We start from the raw sequence: 20,916 nt of genomic DNA on the forward strand, positions 1-20,916 counted from the left end.
AAACAAGAAAAATGTCAGGTTTTCCTTCTATTTTTTTTTTATTATTTGTGTCTTTGGGACAGTAAATTTTACATTTATGATTTTTGTTGATTATGGCCAACTCTTTCGACTCGCATAGTTTTTAGTTGACAAATGAAACAAAAACAAAAAAAAACGTAGTTTTAACAAAATGCGCCAAACATGAATAAGAATACAAACCCAATGAAACAATACACACTCTGGCAAGACACCTTTCCATTATCCGACTAGGTGTTGCGTGTACTGAAACATTATTTTTGCCATACACACAAACAAACACATGCACTCGAAAACACAGCACCAGCAGCATTAGCACTTTGACCCCCATATATAAATATATATATATATATATATAAATTTAGTATGTAATCTGTATATTAATTATTTATATGATAATGCATTTTCACACAAAAACACACACACACAAAACAAAATCGTTTCATGCTGCATTATAATCGTATGTATGAGTAAAACATATAAAAAAAAGAGGATCACATAAACGAAAGAAAAAAAATTATGAATAAATAGTGCATACTGCGCATATGTTAATTACGCTTACAAATTAATTATTGCGATTGCGGACATACCTTTTACTTGTATAATTAATTTAAGGTTTGTGTATGTAATTGGAAACTAGTTTAAAAATCAGATACAAATAATAATAATAATAAAACACACATGAATGCAAACAAAACACATATGCAGCATGCATATGTATGTCTAATTGAATACCATGAACAAATTGTTTTTACTTAGAGGGTAAATTTCAAAATCTGTACTCTAGCGCCAATTGTCGATAACAGCCTGAATGTATCGCTGCAGCAAATGTATCGATTTATGTACAATATACCAAAAAAGTTCAAAGAATTTTTGTTGGTATATCGATAATTCAAATTGTTGGGCGCCAAAGTTCCAGTGTACCACAGGATTTCAAAGTTGATAACAACAATTAATAAATAATTTTGCAGAGTTCAGGATTTATTTGCACAAGCATTATTTAACAAAATATCAATGCACATTCACTCATATCGAATTGCCTTAATAATAAACTGATTTGTTGTTAGCCGTGTTTGGCAGAGAGGCACAAAAAGTTTTAATTGTTTTTAAGTTTTGTTAAATATTAATAAATACTTTAATGTATGTGTGGGGCAGATATATATAAAGTTAGCTCAATTAGCTTGTTTTGGTCTAGTTTCGTTGAGGTGACAATTGATTGAATGTCAAAAAACGTTGTCAGGTGGATTTCAAGACGAATCGAATAATTATATCATTATATCAAACAAAACAAAAATCAAAAAAGGAAAAACAAGAAATGTACAAATTACTCAATGATAACAAGTAAAAGAAATAGGACACAGCCAACGACAATGCCGTGTAATACATACAAATATAGAATCTAAGTGTGTTGTATTCTGTTGACATAGGACATACTTTACATATAAATTATTATTCTTAAACAAGATACTACTAAGGCTAAAAAATTGGTGCGTGGGCGAGTCGCAGAAACAGCATTGCCAAAAATACTATCATGTCAAATCCGTTGCCTCTAGGAGTACTGCGTGTGTGGATTCACGTTAATCATCTCCATGTTGCTGCTAATTCGAGAAAGGAAATCAGATCGATTAGTTTTGGTTGTTGAAAGTGGAAAATATAAAGACAATGAAAACATAAATAAGAATACGACACGTTGATGATTAAATACCCTCGCAGAGAGATACAATAATTAGTATAGGATATAGTTAATAAAATAGATCAAAAATATGGCGGATAGCTTTAGTAAATTGCACTTTATGTCAAAGAATTTGATTTGGTCTTTAGGTGAACGCAATTATAATATTCTCTGCTAGGGCATTCTGATTAGAAATATAATCGTAACTGGCCGTTGATAAGCCCCATGAAGCGTATAATGATTTGATTATTATATACTTATCGCGCACCAAAGTTAGTTTTTCTATTTTGACAGCCAAGTTTGTTGGATGGGAACTTGATGAGTACATGTGCTTCAACTAAATTCAACGCTACAATGATGAAGTTGGGCGGGAATGGAAAATGTACAAGTGGATATTTTAGATAATGAGAGATGATTATTTATAGTAAATGGTTGAATAGATGAATGGAATGGATGAAGGCTTAACGAAAACGAAGGCATTAAAAACTGAACTTACCTGCGGCTGCAACGCATGTGAATGAAGAGCAGCGCCAGTCCAAGTGTCACACAAATGGCGCCCACAACGATGTAGGCAATGCCTAGGAATGGATTCTTACCGCCCAGCACTGAGGTGGTCGACAGAATCATTCGTTTGGTGCCATCAAATGAAACAACCGGATAATCTAAAAGCAAACAAACATATTACAAATCAATCAACAATGATTCCTCCATCACTTACTGTAGGTAATGTGCAGCGTGTAATTGCCAGCCTTGAGACCCTTGGCATATTCGGGAACTGTTTGGTTCAAGCGACGATACAATTTGCGGAAACTAGGCAGGGCAGCCGTGCGCATCCAAACAATGAGATCTTCATTTTGGAAGCCATTGTTGTCGGGATTCAATGGATCCAAATCAGCAAGTCCGGTTTGCCAGAACAAAGGTTTCGCAAATCCCTCCAAGGATTTGTTCAAGTTACCCTCCGGATTGCGGAACTTGACGCGCTTATCCGATGGCCAGGCAATTCCCGTGTTAAATAATTTGATGGGCTCATTGTTTAGACTTAGAGTCAGTGAGTCTATAAAAGCAACGAATTGAAAGCAGAGATTTAGTTAGTTCAGTGATAAGACACAAGCCGAGGCAAAGACACTAAACAAACACAACAAATAGCAGTTGTTCCATAAAATATGAAGGTGAGTTACCATTGAACAGGGAATTGGCAATGGCACCGCATGGCGCAATGGGCGTGCCATCGTCCGTGTAGGCAAACGGTGTGCAATCCGAATTCGGTGTTAACGAGAGGCGACCGAGCAGCTGCTCATCGTCACGCGACTTCACATAGCGTCGATGGTTCTGATAGTAATTGGTCAGACCATAATACATGTACACATCGCCCTATTTCCAACAATAAAAACAACAACAAGAACAAAAATCAATTATTAAATGCCAATGTCAATTATTGAACAGCACACACTCACATTAAAGTCGACGGGCAGATGCACGTTCTCCTCGCAGAGGCAACGTCCGCCTGTGTTGTTCTTGAGAAAATCAGCGCAGGTTTGATTGCCCCCAATCTGTTTGCACTGCGTGTAATCGACAATCACCTCGTTGGCCGTATTGGAAAAGTGCAGCAGCACCACGCCAATGGGTATGAAGAGAATGCCAATCACAAAGAACGTTGGCAGCACTGTTCTCGCTGTTAACACTGGCTGCCAGGCGGGCAGACGTTGCTGCTTGAAGGCCGAATCTGTGATAAGAAGGAATTAGGATAATGAGTGATGACAGCACTAATGGATATTAATTGTGTTGGCAGCATTGGGTTAAGCTGTGATTCATGCAAGACAAGCCTGTTTAATATCGATTGCCCTCTTGATATTTTAACTGCATTAGTCATTCTCCAATTTCTTATCACAAACACACGCACAAAGCCACAAACAACTTGTTACTGTTACTGTGTATGTGTGTATTGGTATTGGGTGCTTTTGTGTACACCACACAAGAAACTCATTGGATTTTCACCTGAAGGTCGCTTTGACTTCGAGGCTGCGTTTTCCTCATTTCCCACATTTTGCGTAGACATCGCGATTGCGTTTTAACAACACGAACAACAACAGGCGGCTCCACGTCCTGCGACGAAGACCAGGCGAGGATTAACGAGAAAACGTAAAACTGGACTGCACGTCGCAATTACGCTTAGCCAAATACGTAAATAATACATGAAATTTCGCGATATCAGAGCTGCTAATCGATATATTGTTTGAATCATCGTTCGATAGCACCAAAGCATCAACAGCGATAAAATACCAAAAATAATTATTGTATTCCACAACTGAAATACACATATCGCAGAATTAAACAAAAAAAACGTTGCAAATGTACAAATTAACAATTCGCTTAAATAATAATAAAACAAATTAGAAACTCAAATTAGAATCACTCATCGATAAGTCAGTTAATTTTTCGATTTTAAAGAGTTGCCCATGAAAATTATGTCCCCCGCTACAAAAATATACCCCATATGTTTTTTGCATTACAAAATTAATTGTTGTTTTTTAATTTTTTTAAGTTTTACGGCACAATTTTGATTAGAACATAACTGTATTTGGCCGTTAAAATGCGCTGCAGCTAGAAGTTTGGAATGATATATTTGTCGACTTTAAATAGTATATTCTGTCAATTTCAATTGCGGTCACACTGCTAGCGGCAGCGGCGTTTTCGGTGGGTCAAAACAACAAAGCATAGGGAAACAAAAAAAACGAAGAAAAAAGAAACAACAAAGAAAACGCAAAAAGAAAAGAAAACGGCAACGGCGACGACGACGGCGAAGAACGTGAGGCAAACAACGAAATTCAAACGCATTTATTATTTTGCGCTGTACTGATACGCAGCACATACTCTACTATTTGCTCAGGGATCCATATTTAAAGACACACAACTGTGTTCAAAATAAGCAAAAACAACACAACACACAGGAAAACATACATAGAACATATATAAACAAAACGCCGCCGCCAGCAAAAACGCCACCGCGATGAAAATCACTGTGACCACCACCGATGATAAGATATTCTTTCTCGATGTCGCCGAGGATTTGGAGCTGGAAAATCTAAAGGCCTTGTGTGCGATGGAAATTGGCGCAGAGGTCAGTCAAATCATGTTGCTATTCAACGGTCGCGAATTAAACAACGATAAGCAGTCGTTGCAACAGTTTGGAGTCCGAGATGGCGATTGCGTTGTGTTAGAGCGACGCCGGATCAATCAGCATAATCCTAATCCCAATCGTACAGGTGAGTGCAAAGTTCTTGAGCGCGCATTTAAAACTGGGTCATTGCTCCTTATGCTAGCCAAGTTGTTGGTGGTGCATCATCAGCATCATGGAAAAAATCAGCGAAAGAATTCATACATTTTAAAAATAAATACAGTACACACTTCTTCAGCAATCGCTATACTACTAAGAAGCGTTGTGTATGCATGTGTGTGTGCTGCGTTTTTTTGTTTTTGTATTTCGCACATTCCATTCAATTCAAATGGTAAGCGAAAGTCAAAAAGTAAGCAAAGCAAAGTAAAGCACGACAAACACATACATATGTATGTACATGCACATGCACTTGCAAAGTGTTGATCTGATTTTGATAATTCACTACGCAACACTATTATCGACATGCATGTGCATCATCAGTGTGCACGCATTGCAGGTAATCGAACTCAATGCATGTGTGTGTGTGTATGTTCATTCGCATGGATACGCCGACGCAAACGCCTTCGGTGACCCCCCATGCACGATTGGCCTTGTCTAACACTCACACAAACACCTATGAATATCTGCATATAGTATGTGTGTATGTGTAGCATGTATGCAAGTGTGGGTCATTATACAGTGTCCGAATGCTTTAATTTATTTTTTATTTCATTTATTTTTTTGCGTGGGAGCGCGCAATTTTTTTCGGTGAGGTATTTGTCTTGCGATTTTATACATATGTATCTATATACCTGAGAGTTCAGAGGGAGCAGATACTAAAGAGCTACAGAAAAATATGTTCATATATAGACATATGTACATATATATGTAATTACTTTGCACTTAAAACAAAGTTGTTGAAAGCTTCTGGAAACTTCTTTTGAAATTAAAGCTTCTCAAAGCTTCACACATGTTTTGAAACTTAGTAATCAATGCAATGCCCAAGAATTACATCAAAACTATATTATGCTGCATTACGATCGATTGGTGAAATTATCAACATTATTTCACAAGATTGTGATAAATGAAATAGCAGCAAAGGCAAATTGATATGTTTATACATTTCATTGATTAACAAGTCTTATGCACATCTCCAAAAAGAAATAAATAAATAAACTGGCCAGCTGCTAATCTTTGAGTGACAAGAAATTCTTAACTGAATCATCAGCATGATGTATAATTTTGATACCCGGAAGAACTGTATAGTAATAGGGTATATACACACTTACACTTTAACTTAATGTAAAGTATAATGTAGTTTAACCAGTCTGATATGTCATGGGGAATACAATTTTGGATAAGGATAATATTTTAAATTTTACCACAAACTAAATCCATCCTTTTTGAAATTAAAATATTCTCAGGTAATTAAAAAAAGTTATCGGGTAACTCGCAGTCGAGCTTACTTGCAAAAATCTGCCCTGTCAGCGAGAGCAAAGTGAAATCAAGCGAACAGCTTCGTTTGTCATCAACCTGCCACTTATCTTATCTCTGTTTTACAGCTGCAACGAATGCAACGATTCCATCGATTAGCAATTTGGACTTTAGCGGCATCGCGGTGCCGGGCTCGAGCGGCACGGGCAACAGTCCGCCGACACAGACAGCATCGGCAGGCAGCGGCATCGGCATTGGCAGCAACAGTTTGCGACAGCAGCTGGAGCAGCACTTGCAGCAACAGCAGCTGACGGACATCCCCATGACAGATGACTTCAATGTGAACCTCGACGATGATCCGGCAACGGTGCGCGAAGTGTTTCTCTCGAATCCGGAAGCATTGTCGCTGCTGCGACAGTACAATACACCGCTGGCCGAAGCCTTGGATTCGGGTGATCTGGAGACATTCAAGCGTGTGCTGCGCGAGAATATCACGGAGCGAAAGCGTCGCAATGATCAGCGTATGCGTATGCTGAATGCGGATCCGTTCGATGAGGAGACACAGCGTCTCATTGCCGAGGAGATCAAGCAGAAGAACATTCAGGACAACATGGCCGCTGCCATCGAATACAATCCCGAAATCTTTGGCACAGTTACCATGCTGTAAGTTAAACTATTTCTTAACTTAAGTATCCATGTCCATTCAACTCTTTTTTGCTTTTCAGTTACATCAACTGCAAGGTGAACGGTGTGCCCGTCAAGGCGTTCGTTGACTCCGGCGCCCAGACGACAATCATGAGCAAGGATTGCGCTGAACGCTGTCATGTGAATCGCTTGATCGACACACGCTGGAACGGTGTCGCTAAGGGCGTCGGTACACAGCCGATTTTGGGACGCATTCACATGGTGCAGCTGCAGATCGAGAACGATCATCTGACCTCCAGTTTCACGGTGCTGGGCCAACAGCCTATGGACATGTTGTTGGGCCTCGACATGCTCAAGCGGCATCAGGTGTGTGGCTTCTTTAGCAATAAGTCCTGCGCGTTCTGTTTCTAAAGCTTGTTTGGCATTCGTCTGTCGTATTTTAGTTATGAAATGAAAAGATTCTCATGTTTTTGACACTTTTGTTTAAAATTTTGAAAATGTTCTTTCCTTTGCTTAGGCTACAAACTTAAAACAAGATTGCTGAAAGCTTCAAGAAATTTTGGAAAGTTCTTTAGACATATTAAAGCTTCTCAAAGCTTTACACAAATTTTTTAATTGAATATAGAGTCCACATTGTAATGCCAACAATTTTAGTCTTACATGTGAAATTAATTCATGTATTTCTCAAGCAGTTTATAGGTTTAGTAGCTTTTATAGTGTAATAAGCTAAATGTTTCTTCTACCCTAAAAAAGCGAAGAAAAAACACCTTTAAGTACGAGAGCTTGTAAGCAGCAACTTAAATCTGAAATGTATATAAATTAAACCCATTAAGTGTACTAATTTTTAACACTTTTTTCAAATAGTTCCCTCTGACTCTTTCTCAGCCACTCTGTCTGTCTCTTTCGCACTTGTAACAGTTCACTAATGTGCCATCTCTTTCTATTTGAACAGTGCCTTATCGACTTGCAGCGCAATCTATTGATCATTGGCACCACGGGCACCTCAACGCCGTTTCTGCCGGAGAGCGAGCTTCCGCCCTGCGCCCGCCTCACTGGCAATCCGGAGGACAACGAGCAACAGGCCATTGCCGAGGCCATCGAGCAGAGCAAGCGAGAAAGTGGCGGCGCAGCAGGAGCAAGCACAAGTCAAGCGAGCGGCAGCAGTGGAAGTACGACGGGTTTCAATGCCAGCAACATTAATTCGATACAACCGCTGGATCGTTTCACGGAGCAGGATGTGAGTGATCTGATGGCATTGGGTTTTCCGCGTAGCGATGTTCTCACGGTGCTGAGATTGTGCAATGGGAACAAGGCGATTGCTAGCTCGATGCTGGTTAGCCGCAATGCTGCTGCCGGTGGCGCTGGATTCAGCTGAACGCTGCTCTGGCCAGCAGCTGCTGCTCCAACAACAACCACAACAAAAACAACAACAAGACCACCTCCTTCTGCTTCTCCTACAATGCTCTGGGATCAATCAAAACCATTTTGCAATACAACAACACAAGAAACTCATCAATAACAATATCGATGTCGTTGCCGATTCCGATTCCGATGTGTTTAACAAACAAATCAAAACGAAAAAAAAACTAAAAAAAAAAAAAACAACAAAATTGAGGTGCAAAAAATCATTTTTAATTTAGAAAAATTTTTTGTAAACTAAACGAATTCTTTTTTAAATGCCTTCTCCCTTGATTTTGTTTTCGTTTAATTGTACAATAGTTAATTAATGCTATGCGCAAGAGATCCCAAAGAAACCCCATAAAAAAAACAATCGAAGCAAATCAGGCCCTCAAATTTCTTTTTTAATTAATGACATGAACGTAATTGATCTTTTTTCTAGCCTTAAATTGTTCTTAACGAAATCCGATTTAGAATTTTTGTGTGTGAAATGGAAAAACGACGAAAACACTGCAATAAAAACCGTCTATGGTTGAATAGCCGCTTTGCAACGAATTACGAACCATCATCGTATAATGCCAGAAGACATTATAAAACACAACATAATATATACAACACACACACACACACATACACAACATAATATATACACACAGCTACACTAATTATACACGTTTTGGTATATAATAATTATACAATTTGAACTAGTATTAAGCATAAAAACAAAACCTATGTAATGTATGTACGAAGTGAAATGGTTAAATAAAACGAGACTTGTTTTGGATTGGATGCGCCTAGAGATCAATTAATAATAATAACTATAGCATTTATAATTCCTGAAAATTTGGTTGCAATCAAACAAAAATGATCGAAGTTATTTAAGAAATACTTTTGTATGGGCAAAAACGCCTATTTACTAAGAGTCTTAGTAGCTTTGACTGACAATCTGGTATATTTTGCACTTAATAGTATATTTTCAATATAGTACTATATCAATATACCAATTCTAGTCATTGGCATATTTTAGTACTTTTGTGGTAATTAATTTGGTATATTTTAAAATTAATACCGGACTTCTTTTTATTTTATTAACATTGGGTAGCGGGTATTTCATAGTCGAGCACACTCGTCTGTAGTTCTCTTCCTTGTTAATGTTCGTAGTATTACTAAGTTTAGGATAATCCTTAGCTTTCTTTTCACGGAGGTGCTCTTGAGTAATCAATTATAATAATTTTCCTAAGATTATCTGCCAGCTGAATTTTGAAATCTTTAAAAAAAAATTAAAGTTCCTCCTCAACAATAATTGTTTTTAAAAAAAATAGTTCGAGCAGATTCCCCTAAAATTATTTGTAAAATTTTCCATATTAATATTTAACGAGAAAATCAAAAAATGTCCAATAATTTTAATAACTTCTGTTTGCTGCGACGCAAGCTGTTTTTAAAATTGTATTTATTATATTATAATGATTTAGTTATAAATGTATAAACCATATATATGTAGCATTTTGTATGTATTTACATACGCGGACCTTCTCAATACCGTCATTGCAGCCAGGAAGCAAATGTTCTTGAGTAATATATATAAAAAAAAAAATTAAATAGTTTTCGTTTTTTCTTTTGTCTATTGTTGTTACTTGTTGTTGATTCACACACACATTCTCAATACACACGCACGCGTGTTAAACATACATAGATGATGTATATATTTATATAAATTACAGTTGCTGATCATGTTGTTGTTATTGTTGTAGCTGTTTTTGTTGTTCAAAGTTTGTTGTTCATCTTGTTTACTCCTCATCTTCATCATCCTCGTCATCGTCGTCGTTGGCAGACGCGTTTTTGTGATTGAACTCCTTCTCGGGATCAAACTGCATGCCCTCCTGATCGGCGGCATCCTCCTCATCATCATCGCCAGCCACCTGAGCGTTCTCGGCCTCGGCGCGCTCCAGACGACGCGCCAGATCCGCCTCATCGATGGCGGTGACCAGTTTGGGTGCCATGATCACCTTGAACTCGCCCTCGAATTCGGTAATCTTGGCACGTATGCTCTCAATGGCCACCTCCAATGCCTTGAGACCATCTGTCTTCTTTGTGGTCGATGTGGTCATCACATAGCTAACCAGAAAATAAAGAAACTATTAATACAAAGAATACAAGCCAAACGCTGTTTGTCAGTCAACTTACAGAGGAGGCGCGATTAGATTGATGCGGATGGGCAGCTCCTCGGTACTCAGCTCGAGACCCTTGCTCAGCGATGCTTTGACAGCATCGATGCCCTCATAACCATAACAGGAGCATTCAATATCAGCACGAATTTTGACAGTGGGCGAGACCAGTTTACGTTTGATGTTGCTCAACAGCACCTCTTTGGTCTCGGCATCCAGATTGCATTCATCGAACACTGATGGATCCGTCACCGATTGCTTAAAGATGTCATAGGCCACAGTTTTGCTGTTGTATTTCTTTTCAAAATACCATGCTGTCTTTTGATACAGCTCCTCCAGCTTTTCACTGCTGTCGTAGCCCAGAATGTCGGCCACATGCCGCAACAGTGAATTAATGGCCTTTGCCTTGGCGAAGCGTTCGGTGCACTTTTCCACGTCTTCGGGCGACACACGACGCTTGGACAGATCAATGTAACCCTTCTCTTTGTCCACACGTATAACGACGACGGGCTCTGTTTTGCCCACACGAATCAATTTGTTGATGGAGCGTATGCGACGACGTGACAACTCAGACAGCAAGATCATGCCCTCAATGTTGTTGTATTCCAATAAATGCACGTAAGCTCCCATTTCGGCAATGGAGAGCACGTTGACCATGACGACATCTTCGATCTCTGGATATCTTTCGTTGTAGAAACGCGAGGTTAATGCCATTTTCACTGTTTGCGCGTTTTAATACACTTTATCGACGCGATTTTAATTTGAACAAACTGAGAGAAAATGCCAACAAAAAAAATTGCAGCAAAAACGTGTACAATTCTGCCGAACTGTGGCGTAAGAAGAAGAAGCACAGCGGCAGCGGCAACAGAACAGTGTTGCTTAACGATGACACCTGCAGCGAATTGAGTGCCGGTCAAATGCTATCGATGTAATCGATGACTAATCTTTATTGCTAGCATGTCAAATCTCTTAATATACAACATTACATTATTTGCTATTTTTAAGGCGAAAATATTTTTAAAAATACATTTGCATTGATTTAGACATATTTTACTGCGGCACATTATTGATTATTCGCCATATCGATATATTATATACAGTGCTGGACAATGGAAATATATTGTTAGATACGGCGAATTGGTCAGTGTTGCCTCTTATCTGCATCTGGGCGTGATTTAAAGTAATGCAAATATTTTTGCAATATATAATGACAGTGGCAACATAGAAATTCCCTTATTTTTTTTTTGCTGTATTATTGCGATGGTAGAATTACAATATTTGAGCATTACAAATTTATTGGCTTAGAATTTCCGCGGGCCGCGAGCATTTTTTTGTTTTTTCCGTGAGTTGGTGTGTACACACTGAAGCGCGTGCACACGGCGACAATCGTGGTAGTCAGTCTGCGGATTGCAGCGAATTCGCTCATTTGAAAAAAATAAAACATGGCTGGAAGAGGTGGTTATGAACACGCTAGGTAAATATTATTAAATAATTTAAGTACTGTGCATGCCAGCTCGCCGAAATTGTGTGAAATCGTTGCGTATGTGAATGACGCTCGCGTGTGCCCCCAAAAAGTTAGTGCAAAAGTGCTCCAATGTATAATAATGCACGCGGTTTAAGCAAAAGTCAACCAATACACACACACACTTACTCACGCACACACACAAAGGTACACACGCGCAAACCCTAAAAATCTACAAGCATACACATATACACATGTATGTACGTGCGTGTGAGTGCGCGCAAGTGTGCGTGTTTTTTTTTTCTACATTACTTTTTCTTTGCGATATTTCGTTTTGGTTTTTTTTCGGACAATTTGCTGCGCCGTCGAGCGTCGCTGCTGGCGTCCGTCTTGCCAAAGCCAACTAAGAAAAGCAGCCGCGGCGGCGGCAGCGACACAACAGCAACGCCGCCACCGCCGCCGCCGCCTTCGAGGGTTATGGGCGGCTCAAAATAGAGGAGACAACAAAAAGAAAAAATCTCGAGGCGAACTTCTAAAAACGTTTTGGTTTTTTTCCCCCGCTTTTATTTTGATATATTTTTTAAAAGCGCGCGCTTTTTTTTTTGTTATTGTATTAGCTGCGTTGTCTCTTTATTTACAAGACGATGTTTGTTTGGTTTGTAATTTGAGCGGCAACTGTTTTTGTTTTTCGGTCACACGTGCGGCCGGCTTCTGCTTCTTCTTGTTATTGTTTTTCTCCACTAACCTCATTTGTTATGTTTTGTGTGTTTCCAGAGGAGGATTTGGAGGTGAACGTCATGGGAGGCAATTGCCAACGGAACCGCCTTTTATTGCGTACGTCGGCAATCTGCCGCAAGGTCTCGTCCAGGGCGATGTCACCAAAATATTCAAAGACTTTGAGGTGAAGAACGTGCGGCTGGTGAAAGATCGCGAAACGGATCAGTTCAAGGGCTTCTGTTATGTGGAGTTCGAGACGCTCGATAATCTAGAGCGTGCGCTCGAATGCGATGGACGCATCAAACTTGATGATTTGTCGGCACCGCTGCGCATCGATATTGCGGATCGTAGGAAAAATGAGCGGTAAGTGCGGCACTTGAATGAAAATACTTGTAGTTTCCTAACTAATTCGTCCCCATTGTTTTTTTTATTATAGCCCTGGTGGCGGCGGCATTGGCGGTGGCAATGGAGGCGGCGGCGGTGGCGGCATGGGCCGTGATGGCGGTCGCGATGGCTTCCAGAAACGCGGACCCCCGCGTCAAGGTGGCGGCGGTGGCAACCAGGGTTATAGTCGGAGCGGTCCCGGTGGCGGCGGCGGCTCTGGAGGTGGTCGCGAAGCTGGTGGCGGCTCTGGTAATCGCGGCGATAGTAGAGGTTCGTACAATGATAATTATGGTGGTCACAGTGATAGAAGTCGTGGCGGCGCCAGCTCCGGCATGAATAGAGGATATAATGGTAAAAAGCATTTTTAATCTGCCAAACAAACTGCAACTGCAACCTCCTTTAAAAAACGAACCATCCAAACGAATCTACAAACACGTAGTTGCATTTTTGTAGAGCAAACAATTTTGCGTAGTTGAAAGCAGCATGGACAAAAACAATCAAACAAACAATCGAATCAATCCTTCTGAACCGTCCTATTCTTCATTCCATTCTCTCTTCACCTACTCTTTGCACCTTTCTGTTGGTTAATTGCCAAAGTAAATTATTATTTGTACTAAGTATTAAGTTGTTGCCTTTGAATATGTTTTTGTTTTGTTTTTGGGCGTTGTCCGCCACTTTCTACTTCTGTATTTCTGTTTCAGTTCTATTCACATTATTAGTTAGTTTAGATTATAAACAATAACATAAGCATTATGTAATCCAACACACACACACACACGCATACACAACACGATTGACAACGATTTGAATTGGTTTTCGAATGCGCACTTTTTACACTTCAAAAGTTGGCCAGCAGCATGTTGCTCGATCTATAGTGTAGTATATACCTCATATATATATTTATATATATATTTAGTGCTGGGCAGTAGAGCAAATTCCATTTTATCCTTTTTTTAATGCAATGATCCTTCTTAATAACTATCTCTCTCTCTTAAACAAATATCAATGCTAATCTAATCTTTAAACTCAAATATATATTTGTTGTTATTGCTGATGATGCAGATCGTCCGCTGAATCGCGGTCGTTATGGCAACTTCAACAACGATGAACGATTCGATCGGAATCAGGATCGGGATCGAGGCCAGCGTGAGGGCAGCTATGGCAATCAGTCGCGCGACGGCGATCGTTATAACAATTTCAGCAGGCACCGTGACCGCGAGCGCACTCACTACAATCCCAACCAGCAGCCCGATCGTCCCAGCGGCGGCCCCTCAATGGGTGCAATCGGTAAACAATAATTGCGAAATAGACCCATTCTTAGTAGTATTCTCTTTAATAATCAATTTGTGCATCTTGCAGATGATACGGAACGACCACGACTTCAGCTGGCGCCCAGAACTATTGCGGCGCCCATCAATGCGGTGGCCGAAACCAAACAATCGGCCTCCATTTTTGGCAATGCCAAACCACGTGAGGAGAAGCTCAAGGAGCTGCAGAATGGCGATAACTAGATGATGGTGGATTACGGTGTTTTTAATATGCCTAAATGATATTTAACAAAAAAAGAAAAACACAAAAAAAACCAACAAAACAAAACAAAAAATAATTAACAAAAACCAACAAGATGTTAACAAAAAAAAAAACAAAAACAAAAAACAAGTTAGGGCATATTTGATGATTATGATTTGTGTGTGAGAGCGGCATGCATATATATATGAAACGAAGAAGACGAAGATAAGCTGCGAAAGGAGGGGAAAACAAAACAAAACAAAAAAAAATCAACAACTAAAAGAAACATAATTAATAACTACGCTATATACCTATTATATAAAACAAAAGCTATGTACTATGCATACATAATATACATATATTTATATATATATATATATAACTATATATATATGTACGAAAAGCAAATAACAGAAGCAAACTTAACAACAGCATCAACAACAAAAACAGGAAACAAATTGACAGCGAGATAAACCTTATGGATATATCTTTCGAAATCGTTGGAGCAATACATCAATAGCAACTGCAACCACATTAGAAACAACAACAATGAAAAGTCTTTAAATGTTAGTCTGTAAGCAGCGAAAAGTTGAGAGCCGTGCATATAGCTATGCTGATTGAGTATAGCCCAGAATTATGCGCGCTGCTATTTGTTAGTTAAGTAAATGCATATATAAACAAGTAACAAAACAAAAAAGAAAAAAACAAAAACAAACAAAACGTTCTACAATTTAAGCAAAAAAGATAAGAAAATAAAAAACAAAGCAAAAACCGATTAAGAGAAAAAACAACAAAAAAATACAAAACAAAAACCAGAAAAAAACGAAAAAAAAAAAACAAACTACAATTTGACAAGCGTTTAGCGTTTAGCAAGCAGGCAGAGACAGGCAGGCAGTTTATACAGTTTATATAGCAAAATACAAGAAAACAAAAAATCACGAAAAAAATGAAAAACATATATTTAAATAAAAATTACAAAAAAATGCAAAAATAAAAAAAGAAAACCGAATCGCAGTGAAAATCTAAAACACCAACTAAGTACGTATTAGAAAGAAATCCATAAACAGCAAAAGATAAATAAACGACAAATTTATATATACATATATATATAAACAAATAGTATATATATATATATATATTATATATGTATAAAATGCTAAACACAATAACTATGTAATCCAAAAGTCTAAATCGCGATGATCAATAATGATATATTATGACCACAGTTTCTTTTCTATTCTCTATCTCTCTCTTGTTCGCTTTCACTCTCCCCTTAAAGCATATATTCCTCACTTTCTCTCTCTCTCTCTCTCTCTACCTTTCTCTCTTTCGCTCGTATATTCTTCACGTTTTTTTTTGTTGTAATAATTATTTTCGATAAATTTTTAAATTAAAACATTTTTGTTGATTTATTTTCGTAATATTCTTGTTGTTGTCGGCTTCAATTTGGCACAATATATATATTTTCCCACTGACTGACAGGACCGACCCAGGGAGGGGAAAACGGCGGCGGCATTGATATAAAACATAAACGTAAAATAAAACTAAAGCTAAACACTAAAAAAAAACAAAAACAAAAAACAAAAGGATACTATATTTTTTTCTTGTAGATAATTTTAATATGCAGGTCAAGTATATTAATTAAGTCAAGTGTATGAATTAATTGTTCTATATATCTATAAATATATATACTTTTTTTTTGCCTGCGTCTACGTTAAACAAAAATAATATACACACACAATTAAATGTTTTTTTCTTTTGTTTTCCTACTCTTCACAATATAATTTATTTTTAATTTGATTTGCGCAAGTTTTAAATTCGTTTAAAATAAAATAACATTCTTAACAATGCTGCCTTCCGCTTAATTCTCCCATAACAATTTTGTTCTATCCGTTCCAAATCACGCCTATTTCAAATTTCACTTTTGACGGAATTTCGCTGACATATTAACTTTCTGTTTTATTTAAATTTCTGCTACAATTTATTTTATAGAAAAGAGAAACTACAAAAATATTGATATGAAAAAGTATGCTATAAATATTTGAGTGGTGCAATTGCCTTGAAAGTGGAATTCGGAACGGGCCGATTTGATTTGATTTTGAATAGATTGAATGAATTGGTAGTAAAATTCCATTTCTGCATACTCCAAAAAAAAAGAAAATATCGAAAGAATAAAACTACATTTTGAATAAAATCAAAAGAAAATAAAATGGAAAAAAAAAACAAACAAATAGAAAATAATAAATGAAGAGTGTGCGCTAAATTTGGAGACGAAGAATATATACTAAAGAAATTTTGTACCATAAAACATAACGAATAATATTTAGTGAAAGAGAAAAACAAACAAAACTAACATCAAATGGACGTAACATCTGCAACAACAACACCAACTACATATATTAAGAATGCAATAAAAATAACCCAGCACGCAATATGCCAGCTAAAAATATAAAACAAAATACATATTATAATTACAAAATAATGAAAACGTAAATTTTTTATAATTTTAGCTCTAATATTAAATTAAATAAAACAAAAACTCAAAGATTTACCTATTAAAAATGCGTAGACAAACAGTAAACAATTAGCTGCGGGCAAGTAAGCAAATACAAAAACAAAACAATTACATTTACAATTGTATTTAACATTAACATCTAAAGTCCCCTCCAGAAATTTATTGAAATTAACAACAAAAACCAACTAATAACAACAACAAAATATACCTATCCAAATTATGTATTGTAATTAAGAACTTTGATATGCATTTTAAATGACGCCCAGTATGAAAATTTAAAGGAAAGTAAAAATCGAAGCAAACAAAGAAATGAGTAAAAAAAAACAAGAATTTATACAAAGCAAATTAGCCGTTAAATTACGTCTTTAAAATAAATATGAATATGCATATAGTATATATCCCAATTTGTATACATCTATAGATACATACAAGCATAAATATCGACAAATATATATATATATATACATATATATATATATATATATATATATATGTATATATATATATGTATGTATATATTTATAAGCGTATACATAATATTATATATTTAATACTTAATGACAAATTGAGAGGTTTAAGCTATTTGCATAATCTTAATAACATTAAAAACAAAAACATGAAAAACCGCAAAAATTTCTATAAATTATTTAATTAGCAAAACGAATTAACACTCGAAACTAAATCGAAAAAACTATACAAAATATACATAAAAATAGCAACAACAAAATTAATTACATAGTTTCATAATCCAATTCTAACAACAAATACCAAAATCCCCTAATAACTAAAGCTGAGCTTCAGCGAACAACAATAATAACGCAAAAGAAACAAAAAAAAATAATGAAAAGAAAAGCAAAGAAATGAGAAGATGAATATTAACAACAAAAAGCAACAATTCAAACCTTACATAATTTAACAAATTCTTAACAAAATATATATACATAATATATATATATTTTTTGTTGTTGAACATTTTGTACGATATATATACATATATATATATATATACATATATATATATAAACAAATCCACAAATTTAACGCTTTTATTGGGTCGGCAATTTCGCTATTTCACACAGGATGCTTTAGGGAACTCCTCCCTAACCTTAATTAGCCAGTCTACAGCGAAATTACTCTCCTAAAAATGAGCAAATCTTATTGTAATTGGTATTTTCTAGTGCATTTGTTATTTTCGGTACCGCTTTTAAGCTCGTGATTCACGTGACTAAACGATTACGTCACGCGCTCATCACAAGCGGCAGTCGATGAGTGTGTGTGTGTGTGTCTTTATGCGTTGGTCAGTTGCTATTTATAATAGGGCCAATTGAAGCGTTAGCCAAGCCCGCACACATGCACAAGTAAACATACAGACATACACACACACACACTTATACAGTTCTAGTATGTTAAGGGGAACACTTGGCAACTGAAAAAGGTGTTTGGCGCGTCGCTGTCTCCGCTGCTGTTGCATGATGTCATCGCCATAGTGGCACAGGCTGCCAATTACGACACACAGCCACACACACGCGCAAGAGGCGAGCGTACATGCATATACATACATACATATGTGTGTGTAAAGGACACAAGTGCGTGTATTGCATATAAAAATAAGATTTAAAACAAAAACTAATGTCCGTCTATGTGTGTGTATGCGTGTCGTTTGACTTTTTGATGAATTTTTCAGCACTTGTCAGGTTTTTGTTTGTCTTTTCCTGGCTAGCGTTTCGTGGCGTGTGTCTCCATTTAACGTTATCAGAAACGCGCGCGTAATGACGCCATTAGAAGGCTGGAACAACAAATACGATATGTGGGGCAGCCCACAAACTTAAACTCTGTATGAGTGTATGTGTGGGAGCCCGCATAATTAATTGGCTTTTAATTTGCATTTAAGCGTTGATTATGATGGAGCCTGGGAACCCGCAGAATTAACTCGACGGCTGCCTGACAGAAGCTGAGTGCTTTGCAATAGCAGTCAGCAACAAGCGAAGAAGGCAAAGTATTAATTTTTTGTATTTTATTTCTTTGCGTTAGACTTTATTTTCTCGGTTGTATTTGTATTTATATATTTGTATTTAGAGTTGAACTGGGCAAGGGTGCCTGACACAAATTAGAAACACATACATATGTATGTATGGATATAAGAAATTTTTGGCGAATAGAGAACGCATACTGCAGATCGCAGCGATAGGCAGAGGGAAGCTAAAGTGACTATATGTCGCATGCAGATAGGTTTTGAGTGTGCTCTCAATTGCGTGAGTGTGAGGCTGCCATGTGAATGGCAAATTGCAATAAGCACACTTGCAATTGGCGCGAATGGCATGGAGGTGGGAAGAAAGGAATGCACAAAGATGCCGTTCATCGCCCGCGGCGCATTGCAGTTAACCCCCGAAAAACAATGAAGCAAATGGCATCAGCAGTCAGAAAAAAAAAACACGTGTGTGAAAAAGAGACCGGCGCGCTTTGCATGTTGTGCTCCATTTTGAGGCTGTTTGGCCGAATGCCTGCCAAAAAATCAGTCAACTGCATGCAGCAGTTGAGCAAATCGCGTGCCTTACATTTACCCCGCGTACTCCGCGCATCCCGCCACCCACCATCACTTCATCAGCAGCAGCTCTGCAAATTTTGCCTTGGCTTTGGGGTGCAGCTGCACTCGCACATGTTGCTTGCCTAGGCGTGGGGCGATGCGAGGGGCGTCGCTAGGATGTCTGCCCCACAAATTGACTGCGGCTGCAGGCGAGCAACGAACAGCGAAGCGGAAGAGAAGGAGGCAAAAGGAAAAGAGGGTAAGTGGCAAAACGTTTGGCTTCGTGGCATTTGGATGATTTCTGCCTATTTTGTGGGCCCCCAGTTTTCTGCTTCTTGCTTTTTTTGTGGACTTTAATCGCGTGTTTGCTGCACATTTTAACGCTCGTTGACGGCGTCGTCGTCATTGTTGGTGTTGTTGTTGCTTACGTTGCCAGAGCAACGCATTGAAACACGAAACGAAATGCAAAGCAAAAAAGTAAAAGAGTATGAGCTTGGCGCTCTCTTTCCATCCCTTTCTCTCTCTTTCTCGCTCTCTCTCTGGTAATTGGCTGAAACAAGGGTCAGGGGTTTGTTGGCTTTGGTTGCTGTGGAAAGAAGAAGCAGAAAGGTGCGTTCGTAAATTGCTTATTGCGTTCATTTTGCTGCGATGGTGGCTGCAATTTGCTCTGGCCAATGAGTGGACGCTCATGTTGCATACTTAACGGCATCTAAATCTATGTATCTGCATGTGTGTGAGAGAGAAAACTGAAAATTAACGGAAGCAGCTTTAATGCTAAACCAAAATTGCCGATGGAATTTTTGCAGTGTTATATTGCTTAACTTGTGATTGAATTGATTGAGCAGCTGTTTTAACTGATTGAAAGACTTTTTGATCGCGATATTTAAATGGGTGAAATGATAGTTCTTGCCTGGCAGCACTGAACGAACACACTTAATTGCGAGAGTGTGCGTGCGAGTGAGTAGGGAATATGTAGTAGGAAAATGAACGATCGCACACAGCAAACAAATCCAATGTACTTGAGTACGAGAATTACGCGTAATTATAATGACGCTGGCGATGGCGATGGCGATGGCGACGGCGACGACGATGGCATAATTAGCCTTGTTATATTTACTATGGTGTTGTTCTCCGCGTGTTGTTGTTGTTATTGTTGCTCATGTTGTTCGTTGTTCTTGTCGTCGATGGTTCTACAAACTGTCAGCACGTAAGCGACAACGACGACGACAACAACAACAACAGCAACAAGAATAACAACAAGAACAGCAGCAGCAGCTACAACAACAACTGTGAAACACGCGCGACTCATAAACCAAATTTAT

General features: G+C 37.9%; 5 protein-coding genes across 57 annotated transcripts in view; 3 read left to right on the plus strand and 2 right to left on the minus strand.

Moving 5' to 3' along the window:
- Positions 1 to 158: 158 nt before the first annotated feature.
- Positions 159 to 3,883, minus strand: LOC117577663 (cell cycle control protein 50A). Of its 3 annotated transcripts, XR_004573295.2 has the most exons (7): positions 3,683 to 3,883; positions 3,142 to 3,410; positions 2,866 to 3,058; positions 2,406 to 2,741; positions 2,184 to 2,349; positions 1,956 to 2,036; positions 159 to 1,610 (listed from the first exon to the last, which is right to left on the minus strand). XR_004573295.2 is itself a non-coding variant. In XM_034262551.2 (6 exons), the coding sequence occupies exons 1-6, from the start codon at positions 3,741 to 3,743 to the stop codon at positions 1,565 to 1,567; spliced, it is 1,071 nt and encodes a 356-aa protein (XP_034118442.1). In that variant the 5' UTR covers positions 3,744 to 3,883; the 3' UTR covers positions 159 to 1,564. The 3 variants fall into 3 exon arrangements, 2 of the variants coding, with proteins under 2 accessions (XP_034118442.1, XP_034118441.1); XM_034262551.2 differs by lacking the exon at positions 1,956 to 2,036; XM_034262550.2 differs by lacking the exon at positions 1,956 to 2,036 and having other exon boundaries at positions 159 to 1,613; positions 3,683 to 3,882.
- Positions 3,884 to 4,228: 345 nt separating this feature from the next.
- On the plus strand, positions 4,229 to 9,107 carry LOC117577662 (protein DDI1 homolog 2). The gene is made up of 4 exons (XM_034262549.2): positions 4,229 to 4,950; positions 6,404 to 6,938; positions 7,001 to 7,286; positions 7,873 to 9,107. The coding sequence occupies exons 1-4, from the start codon at positions 4,695 to 4,697 to the stop codon at positions 8,293 to 8,295; spliced, it is 1,500 nt and encodes a 499-aa protein (XP_034118440.1). The 5' UTR covers positions 4,229 to 4,694; the 3' UTR covers positions 8,296 to 9,107.
- Positions 9,108 to 9,753: 646 nt separating this feature from the next.
- LOC117567680 (eukaryotic translation initiation factor 2 subunit 1) lies at positions 9,754 to 11,331 on the minus strand. Its single transcript, XM_034247806.2, has 2 exons — positions 10,503 to 11,331; positions 9,754 to 10,433 (listed from the first exon to the last, which is right to left on the minus strand). The coding sequence occupies exons 1-2, from the start codon at positions 11,195 to 11,197 to the stop codon at positions 10,106 to 10,108; spliced, it is 1,023 nt and encodes a 340-aa protein (XP_034103697.1). The 5' UTR covers positions 11,198 to 11,331; the 3' UTR covers positions 9,754 to 10,105.
- A 471-nt stretch (positions 11,332 to 11,802) lies between these two features.
- On the plus strand, positions 11,803 to 15,410 carry LOC117567689 (eukaryotic translation initiation factor 4H). 2 transcript variants are annotated; one of them, XM_034247817.2, is made up of 5 exons: positions 11,803 to 11,957; positions 12,720 to 13,025; positions 13,099 to 13,397; positions 14,109 to 14,333; positions 14,406 to 15,410. In XM_034247817.2, the coding sequence occupies exons 1-5, from the start codon at positions 11,926 to 11,928 to the stop codon at positions 14,555 to 14,557; spliced, it is 1,014 nt and encodes a 337-aa protein (XP_034103708.1). In that variant the 5' UTR covers positions 11,803 to 11,925; the 3' UTR covers positions 14,558 to 15,410. The 2 variants fall into 2 exon arrangements, with proteins under 2 accessions (XP_034103708.1, XP_034103717.1); XM_034247826.2 differs by having other exon boundaries at positions 11,805 to 11,957; positions 13,099 to 13,316.
- Positions 15,411 to 19,718: 4,308 nt separating this feature from the next.
- Positions 19,719 to 20,916, plus strand: part of LOC117578157 (sodium channel protein para) — a 76,294-nt gene continuing 75,096 nt past the window's right edge. For 18 of the 50 annotated variants that reach the window (XM_034263388.2, XM_034263380.2, XM_034263382.2 and 15 more), the window contains exon 1: positions 19,722 to 19,853. The gene's annotated coding sequence lies outside the window, so the exon portion shown is untranslated. Of the gene's footprint in view, positions 19,854 to 20,916 lie in introns of all 50 variants that reach the window. The other 32 variants (XM_034263406.2, XM_034263395.2, XM_034263396.2 and 29 more) reach the window with 5 other exon arrangements.

Source organism: Drosophila albomicans, chromosome X, assembly GCF_009650485.2.
Source record: "Drosophila albomicans strain 15112-1751.03 chromosome X, ASM965048v2, whole genome shotgun sequence".
Taxonomy (NCBI): domain Eukaryota; kingdom Metazoa; phylum Arthropoda; class Insecta; order Diptera; family Drosophilidae; genus Drosophila; species Drosophila albomicans.

Excerpts from the sequence above, each read along its gene's own strand:
- LOC117577663 (XM_034262550.2), bottom strand. The coding sequence starts at position 3,743 with ATGTCTACGCAAAATGTGGGAAATGAGGAAAACGCAGCCTCGAAGTCA. Across the intron at positions 3,059-3,141 it reads ATCTGCCCGTCGACTTTAAT|GGCGATGTGTACATGTATTA; the intron begins GTGAGTGTGTGC and ends TGTTGGAAATAG. Across the intron at positions 2,350-2,405 it reads CACGCTGCACATTACCTACA|ATTATCCGGTTGTTTCATTT; the intron begins GTAAGTGATGGA and ends GTTTGCTTTTAG.
- LOC117577662 (XM_034262549.2), top strand. The coding sequence starts at position 4,695 with ATGAAAATCACTGTGACCACCACCGATGATAAGATATTCTTTCTCGAT. Across the intron at positions 4,951-6,403 it reads TCCTAATCCCAATCGTACAG|CTGCAACGAATGCAACGATT; the intron begins GTGAGTGCAAAG and ends TCTGTTTTACAG. Across the intron at positions 6,939-7,000 it reads TTTGGCACAGTTACCATGCT|TTACATCAACTGCAAGGTGA; the intron begins GTAAGTTAAACT and ends TTTGCTTTTCAG.
- LOC117567680 (XM_034247806.2), bottom strand. The coding sequence starts at position 11,197 with ATGGCATTAACCTCGCGTTTCTACAACGAAAGATATCCAGAGATCGAA. Across the intron at positions 10,434-10,502 it reads AATCTAATCGCGCCTCCTCT|CTATGTGATGACCACATCGA; the intron begins GTAAGTTGACTG and ends TTTTCTGGTTAG.
- LOC117567689 (XM_034247817.2), top strand. The coding sequence starts at position 11,926 with ATGGCTGGAAGAGGTGGTTATGAACACGCTAG. Across the intron at positions 11,958-12,719 it reads GGTGGTTATGAACACGCTAG|AGGAGGATTTGGAGGTGAAC; the intron begins GTAAATATTATT and ends GTGTGTTTCCAG. Across the intron at positions 14,334-14,405 it reads CCCCTCAATGGGTGCAATCG|ATGATACGGAACGACCACGA; the intron begins GTAAACAATAAT and ends TGCATCTTGCAG.